At 39.2% G+C, this 9033-nt stretch overlaps 1 protein-coding gene across 2 annotated transcripts in view; it reads right to left on the bottom strand.

Moving 5' to 3' along the window:
- Positions 1-2505: 2505 nt before the first annotated feature.
- LAMP5 (lysosomal associated membrane protein family member 5) overlaps positions 2506-9033 on the bottom strand; it is an 18105-nt gene continuing 11577 nt past the window's right edge. Inside the window, exon 5 of one of the 2 annotated variants that reach the window (XM_011370165.2) lies at positions 2506-4037. In XM_011370165.2, coding sequence (XP_011368467.1) covers positions 3859-4037 — 179 coding nt within the window. In that variant the 3' untranslated portion in view covers positions 2506-3858. The remainder of the gene's footprint in view (positions 4038-9033) is intronic. The other variant, XM_011370158.1, reaches the window with a different exon arrangement.

Genomic DNA, 9033 nt, shown 5'->3' with positions numbered 1-9033 from the left:
TTTGAATTTTATGATTATAATGCATTAAATAACAAGATTTTGTGGAAGTCTAATAACCAACATAATTTCAAAGTAAGGAATATAAATGATGTTTTGATAGATCTCCAACAAATGTAGTGTAGTGTCTACTGATGACACAGTTCCTGGCAGTGATTTGGTGCCTATGTTCATAATGAAAAGAAATGCTATTTTTCATTTAAAGTTAATAAAACCCAAAAGTGTAACTTTTGTTCATCCAAGTTCATAGACTCTGACAGTCTCCCCCATCCCCCAAAATGATAACCCCCTGAGTAGTTTACTGGGCTGGGAGTGGGAGGAAAACTCTGCATAGAAACATACTCTGAATTCAAACTGACGCGGAAAACTGTGGATGCCAGGTTTAAAAGTCCTGCATCAGTCCCTTTGGATCTTTCTTGAACTTGTATGGCAGGTAAAATTGGAATATACGTGTTAAGAATTATGCTAGGAAAATGTCATCAATAATACCTTTTATGGAGTATTTCCAGTGAGCCAGACAATGCGCTAAGAACTTAAATGAAACCTCAAATAACTTTGCAAAGATGGGCGAGTGAGCTCCATGTTCAAATGAGAAAATGAGCACAGAGAAGCCCAGTAATTTGGCTAATGTCGCAGGTAGGCTGATAACAAAGGATTTTTAACCAGTTTTCTTACTGCTGCATCAAAATGACCTAGGGAGCATGGTAAAACTACAGATTCTAGGGTCTCACCACAGATATTCTCAATTAGTTTGGAATGATGCCCTAGAAATGATGTGTTTCAGTGGCCCCCGGGGTAGTTCTGATGCAGCCTGCTTGCAAATTGCACTTTGACATGCACTGATTTAAAGTTAGGTCTGCCTGGTTCTCAGGTGTTTGTTCCAGGGAATCGTCTGTGTCCAATGCCAGTTTGGACTACCCTCTAGGTAAAACACCCCAGCACTTGCACACAGCATGCTGCTTCCACCAGAAGCTGCAGGGCATTCTTCTCATCTTTCTTCCTGTTTCTCCACCTTTCTCTGGTGTCTCCCACACCCACATGGCATTGACAAGTCTTTGTTAATGAAAGGACTGGATAATTGGCAAGAAGAGAGTGGTTATAGTTCAGAGGGCTTTTTCAAGATAGAGAACAAAGTCTTCCCCTGCTGCCAGAGTAAGCTTCACTGGGACCTATTTCCCAAGAATGGGGGAACTCTGCAAAAACCTATGCCCAGAATTTAAATCAAACTCACCCTCCCCTTCCACCCTTACCCCGCCTCCACTGCCCCCCCACCCCCACAAAGAAATCTGCATATGGTTCCTCCTGCCTGGCTTTTCCAAGGGGGCAGACCATCTACCAGACCCAACATCCTTTTGTGGCTTCAAGGCATTTGTGTTTAAAATTCCAGTAAAAAAGAAAAAGTTAAAAGAGTAATTGAGCATCTGTGGTTTGTCTGTTTTCTCTCCCATCTCTGAGATTCTGTACCAATGCAGATTTATGAGCCACCACCTCAGTTTGTCCCTGGTATACAGCAGCAGTTGTAAAATGCAAAACAATGACGATGGCCATGAAAGGAGCCCAGGGCTGAGGCCCAGGGCTGAGTCAGTCCCTCTGGGCACTTTGCCTTCTCCACCCAGAGACAATTGGCCCCTGCCCTAAATCAGGAGGCTCCCCTTTATTTGGCTTAATGAAGATAAAAGACAAGACCGAGAGAAATAGGCAGGGCTCAAAGAAATTAGGCTGAGCTTGAGACCAAATTTTAGGACAGCTAGCTAGCTAAAGATGATGTGATTAATAATAGCAGGATAGTCATGGTAATATGGTTTATATATATATACTGCAATGCATATCACAGGTGGAAAAAAATCACTCTTACATTTGAAAATTAAGAAATTTAATCAGCTAGACACATGGATGTGGCCACATGACAACATTTTGAAAAGCCAAGGCACTAGGTTCTTTTTAGACTGACCTGTATATATGTGTTTTTTGTTTTCTTGCCAGTCCGTCCCTATAGACTCTAAGTTGTCAGATTTACTACTGTATATACACCCAGCACTTAGCTTGCACTCAGTAGGTGCTCAAAATTGTTGAATAAATGACAGAATGACAACTCTAAAATTAATAAAGTCTTATGTTTTGTGAAAGTCCTTTTTTAAAAAAAAAACAAATTTCCTTTTGTGAGAGTAAATTAAGTAAATATGGAGTTTTCAGTTGTATGACTCAGAAAGTTCTAAAATTTTTTCTGGATGGGTTGCAGAAAGCAAGGGTAACTCATTAATACATCTAAGTGTACATTTCTCCCCTCATCTTGGATGGTTCCAAATAAATACAAAGTTTTAAAAAAATACAGGAGATGCTAAAAAAGGAAAGGGCTTGTCCAGTGTCAGGGCATGGCGGTGAGCCGATCACAGGTGACAGAGAGTGGAGGAACCATGGGGGATGCTCATCTTTTCCTTGTGCAACATGCAAATTTTATAAGGTACCAGAGCTTTTTTCCACTGGTACCAGGCAGACACTAAAGGGAGATCATGCAGGGGAAAAGACTGAGGCTAACAGGGCATCAAACAATCAGGTAATAGAATAGCAACTGGCTGATACTTATCAAGATTTGCTGGAATGATAAACATCTAAGTGTGCACTGCTGTCAGCAGTTGAAGACTTGGAGAGATGAACTCATGAGCTGCCTCTCATATGGTGGAGATTATATGGGGGGTGGATTTCTATCTTAACACCAAGGAAATAAATTTCCCCTACGCTCACTCACATCTTCTGAAAAAGTATTTAGAAAGTGAGTGAAATTCAAACAATGTATATTTTTCTAGGAAGTCTCAATAAATTACCTTTTACTTCAAATAAAACTCAACCTAGGCTACTCTGTTCGGTCCAGCTTTTTAATCCAACGTGAAATGCCAAACTCAAGACCAATAAGCATCAGAAGCAATAGCAGATCAATGGTTCAAGAGCTGCCACTATGAAAATGACTTATATTTGCCAAAATAAATCCATGCTTTTTCCCCTGGAAAAGCCAACTTCCCCCTCATTTTTTCCCTATCCTTTCTTTGCTTTTCCTCTTGCAGAAATGAATAGCTCATCCTCATCATTCCCTCCCCTCTCTGGATGCCAAAGAAACCATTTTAATTTTGTTTTCTTGTTTCAGAAAAACAGCCAAACGTTAGACAGCAGTGTCTTTTAATTCATTTTGAAAAACAAACTCACATGGATTGATTGATTCTTCAGGTCCCCTTACTTGGGCCTGGCACACTATGAAGTCCAAACAACTCTGCATAGTTACATTAAACGGGTTCTTGTGCTGAAAGGTCACTGGGTGCAGGTAGCAGTGAAACATTCCCAAGACAATCACTAGACATGCAGAACGCCAGCCAGAAGCATGGGTCACTTTCAGGGGTCTTGCCACAGGGAGCATGAGGCTGTATTTTGTGTGCATTGACAATTGTATAGGGCAAGCCAGTTGTGTCCAAGGGAGCAAAGCACCCCTTATTCCTCTGAACCTAAAGGGGTGTCTTCTCAAAAGAAGTATCTTTCCAATCCCTAAAGTTTGGGGCCAGATACCCCTCTGAGTTGTGTATGTTGCTCCTTGGAAGTCAAAGTCAAGCCACCATGAACATGAAAGCTGGCTGACCCCCTCCGTCCTCATTCCCCAGCATGGAGAGAACGACTGCCTTTCACCCCATGAATCCAAAAGAATCCCCCCATCCCTGGGTTTAAGCATAGATGCCGGTCAAGCAAGCCTTGGATACCCAGGACTGTTGGATTGTAGCTATGTTGGCGTATCCCATGTACAAGGTGGTAAAGTGCTTTTGTTTCTCTGCCTGATCCAGCTGGAGGAGAGAGACTTGGGGGCTGCCTGCCTAATGGCCCCTATCCCATGTGCTTATATTGGGACCGGTCCCTAGGGATCTGCACCTGGTTGGCAGTCATTTTGTGGTGAATGTGGTAAATCACCAGTGTTACCACGATGACGAGGCCCAAGATGAGCCCCAAAATCAAGGGCAAAGTTTCCTCCAACTGCTCCCGCTCATCCACTGGGCATTTGTGCTCTGAAATGGGAAAGAAGAGAAACAGTGAGCTCTTGTCGGAATGTTCTAAATCAAAAGTCCTATCAAAACTAAAAGGGAAATACAGCTTAAAAGCTCTCTCAAACTTTGGGGAGACTTTTTTTTTTTTCAGAAACAATATTTCCTCAATCAACCCTAAGGCCGAATCACTTAATATTTTTGCATAATGTAAAATAAAAATGCATCAGATAGAGCAACATTCAGTTACTGAATTCCTGGCAGAGGTCAACAAAACTTCCAGATACTTTATTTAAATTTTCAGTTTCAGCATTTGACACAGCCACCATCCTTTTTATTGCTGGTTTAATTTTATAACTTTTTATTGAAGTATAATGTACACATACAGAATTGCACACAAGTATACAGCTTTAAAAAGTCTGAAAATACCAAGTGTTGGCAGCGACGTGGAGCAATTGGAACACTCATACATCACTGGTGGAAAATGGTGCAAACACTCTGTAAAATAGTTTAGTGGTTTCTAACAAAGGCAAACACACCTACCTTATAACCCAGCATTCCATTCCAAGGTATTAAGAATAATGAAAACATATAGACACCGATAGTCTTGAATGTAAATGTTCATAGAAGCGTTATTCATAAGTGCTTAAAACTGGAAACAACCAAAATGTCCATCAATGTGGAAGGGATAAAATAGTATATTCATACAATGGTATATTAATCAACAATAAAAAGGAATGAACTATGGCAACACATAACAAAATAGATGAATCTCAAACACGTGTTGAGTGAAAACTGTCAGACACAAAAGACTACATATCGTATGACGTTCAAGAATAGGAAAAACTAAATCTTTGGTGATTAAAATCAGAAAAGTGCTTACATCTGGGAAACAGAACACAAGGGGATTTTCAGGTGTCATGGAAATACTCTACATCTTGATCTAGGTGAGAATTACATGGTTGCAGGTATAGGTGAAAACCCATTGGGCCAAAAACTTTAGATATGTGCATTTTAATATATGTAAATATAATAAAAATTTTAAAAGAAAGTGCAGAGCTTGGTGACTTTTCACAAATAAACACCTAATGTAACCAGCACCTGAGTCAAAGAAGAAAATGTTACCAGCAGCACAAAGTTGATTCGATTTTTACCCTCTTAAATTTCAAGACAGTTTAATACCTCTACGTCTCCATTTTCACATAGAACCAGAAAAAACAATTTTCGGGCAACCTGGTGGTCAGATACTTTGTAGAACTGACCAGAACGGCATTGCTAGACACCAGGCCACAGTTGCTCAAGCTATCCTTCTTGTGGGTAATTAGTGGACTTTTCATCAAATTTATGAGCAATGACTGGAAAAAAACAGGCTTTAGAAATTTCTTCACAAAGACCAAGTTCTTGAGTCAAGATGACCCAGTAAATACTTATTGAGCACCAGTATGTCAGTCTCCTACAAAATCCGTCATTGACATAGTTTAACCTCTCACCTTGTCTGAAACCAACACACAAAGGAGGGAAAAGCCTGAGCCCCAAGAGTCTTTTCTCTCTAATAAGAAGAATCTGAAAAATTGCAGGCAAATATGCAGCTTGTAAAAAGCTGTATATTTAACATGCTTGGTTCCTAAATTAACTGTCAGTTCTAAGCACAAAGATTGTCTCTTTTAATCCTCATAATAATACCATGAGGTAAATACTATTTTTATACCCATTTTACACATAAGGTAGCCAAAGCAGAAAGATACTAAGGAATTTGCATAAATGAAGCCCCAATCTGAACTCATACAGCCTAACTCAAAAGCATAGTCATGGCAGGACTGAGCAGACACGAGCTAAGATGAGAGTTAGGGTCAGGTCCATAGCAGACCTGAGCTACTGGCAGTCAAAGGCTATTGAAACACAGGTGTACAAGAAGGAGGGCTTCTGGGTTCTGTGGATCTGTGTACTGGTCATAGAGGTACATTCAGTTTCTGAAAATTCAGTGAGCTGAATACTTACTACAAAAGGTACGAGGATACTTTTGGAGGATGTTGATTTTTATGGATTTAATGGCTTCATAGGTATATTTCTAAGTCAATATTTATCAAATCATACATTTTAATATGTATAATATATTGTATGTCATTTATACCTGAGTAAAATTGTTTAAAATAAATATGTAAACATATATAAACATATATCTATATATACACATTCCCCAACTGAAAAAAGGATTTTAATAGTTTTTTTTTTAAAGATATTTGGGCAAATATTAGGTAAGTGTTAAGGACCTATTAGCACTAAACTGAGCCGTTCTTATTACAACCAGAAGAACTGAAAGGAATCAGGTGGGGTCTTATCCTTGTTCACTATTTGATTCAATTCTAATGAGTCCCACACTTGGAGTATCAGCCTGCAACCCCATATACCTATTTCCCCAGGGAACAGACTTGGTGTTGTTACAAGATGCACCAGGGATAGCTATGGGCCCAGAACTCCATAGCCAAAGGTTTTTTTCCACCCATGATCTCATATTGCCTCTGAAGAGAACAATAAGTAGAAATGGGGTCACCTGGGGTAGAGATTTTTTCCTCACTACATCATACCCATTGCCCAGTAATGTTAACACAGATTGTGGGGTTGGGTTTGCATAATTTCCATGTGCTAGCTGAAAACTCATATCTTGATATTAATAATAAACCCCTTACGATCACACCTGTGTTTATGTTAATGAGGTAACTTTGGGAAAGCCCCTAGGTCACATAAGGATGGGGGCTATTTGCCAGGGGAACCAACCACTGATTAGAGGGTTGGAATTTTCAGGTCCACCTGCCTGATTTCTAGCTGGGAGAGGGGCTAGTGATTGAGTTCAATTACCAGTGGCCAATGATTTAATCAATTATGCCTATGTAATAAAGCCTCCACAAAACAGAATACTAGGGTTCAGTGAGCTTCTGGTTGGTGAATACCTGGAGATTTGGGGAGTGTGGTGCCATCAGAGAGAGCATGGAAGCTCCGCAGCCTTTCCACATACCTTACCCTTCGCATCTCTTCCACTGGGCTGTTCTTGAGTTACATCCTTTTTTAATAAATGAGTGATCTAGTAAATAAAATGTTGCTCTGAGTTCTGTGAGCCACTCCAGCAAATTAATTGAACTTGAGGAGAAGGTCGTGGAAACCTCCGATCTACAGCAGGTCCGTCAGATACCCAGGTGACAGCCTAGACTTAAGTGGGGTGGGGGCTGGCTGTCTTATAGGACTGAACCCTTAACCTGTGGGATCTGATGGTATCTCCAGGTAAATAGTGTCAGAACTGAGTTGAACTAGGACATCCAGGGGTGTCAGAAAATTGCTTAGTGTTTGGGAAAACACCACACGTCGGAACTGGTGTCAGAATCTAGTGTCAGAATCTAATCCTTAAATGGATAGTAACTTCAGTGTAGTTATGGAAAATACTGTTTTATATCCCATCCTTTAAGGAATATACAATGTATTTGTTTAAAAAAAATACATATATGTGTGTGTGCGTGTGTGTGTGTGTGTGTGTGTGTGTGTGTATAGTTAAAATACTATTGTGTTTTATTTCTTAATGAAATCTGAAATTGCCTTAGGAAAAAACCTAAATTAAATACTCTCTAGGAAGGGTTATATATATTAAACTATGGACAAAGCAAAAATAATCATGGGAAAATAAAAGATGTCAAAAATTATTATGAAAAATACTGAATCCTCATCCTTATCCACCTCCTTCCACTAAGTGATCAAATTAAGGTCAATTCCTGAGTCTACTATCCCCAAATCCCCAAAATTCTGGAAACTGTAAGTACTTTGTATCCCTCCTTTGGCAGCAAAATCTGACTTGAACTAACATCAGGCTGCTCATGATTTTCATTTATTCTACTTAATGTGAAGATTCATGTGTTTTACTGTAGGAAAAAGATATATTAATATATTTGATTACAGGGGGCTTCCCTGACTCTTTTACGGTCTTCTATAATACAGTAGTCCCCCCCTTATCCGTGGGGGATATGTTCCAAGACCCCCAGTGAATGCCCGAAACTGTGGAGAATACCAAACTCTATATATCCTGTGTTTTTTCCTATATATACATACCCATGATAAAGCACGATTTATAAATTAGGCACCGAAGACATTAACAACAATCAATAAAACAAAATAGAAAAATTATAACAATATACTGTAATAAAAGTTATTGAACATGGTTTCTATCTCTCTCTAAAAATATATTATTGTGGTGTACTCACCTTTCTTCATGAGATGCTGAGAGATGATACGGTGCCTATGTGATAAGATGAAGTGAGGTGAATGACGTAGGCATTGTGATGTGATGTTAGGCTACTATACAAATTACTTGAACACAAGCTCAGCTGTATCACAACAGTCAATCTGATAACCTAAGTGACTAATGGGTGAGGAGCATATACAGCGTGGTGATGCTGGACAAAGAGATGAGTCACACCCCAGGCAGGATGAAGTGGGACAGCACGATATTTTATCACATTGCTTAGAATGTCACACAACTTAAAACTTATGATTTGTTTTTTCTGGAATTTTCCATTTAATATGTTCAGACCATGGTTCACTTCAGGTAACTGAAACCATAGAAAGCAAAATTACAGATAAGGAGGGGGACTACCGTTTATGGATTATGCACTGTATTGTCTCTCTAAAGTTTATAATATTCTCCATTCTGAAAAAACGTCAAGGGTTTTCGATGAGAGATTGTGAACCCATAAAGGACAAACATTCCCCTTTCGAGCTTAAGCCAGTGTTTTCAAATTGCCTCTAACCCATAGGAATAAAAAATTTTACATTACGACTCAGAGTATATGTACACAGACATAACTAAAACTAACATTTTATAAAACAATAGTTATCTTTATGCATCTAATAATTTACACTCTATTCTGCTCTTTCATTTAAAACAGTGCTGGTCAAGACTCATTGAAGGAGAGGTTGTAATCCTTTATGTGCCAGTATGATGAAATTATCACCTCTTCTCAGAATAATGCTTGTAAAT

The sequence above is a fragment of the Pteropus vampyrus genome, unplaced genomic scaffold, assembly GCF_000151845.1.
Source record: "Pteropus vampyrus isolate Shadow unplaced genomic scaffold, Pvam_2.0 Scaffold7, whole genome shotgun sequence".
NCBI lineage: Eukaryota > Metazoa > Chordata > Mammalia > Chiroptera > Pteropodidae > Pteropus > Pteropus vampyrus.
Note: the sequence above shows the minus strand (reverse complement) of the source record. Positions and strands in the feature narration are given on the sequence as shown.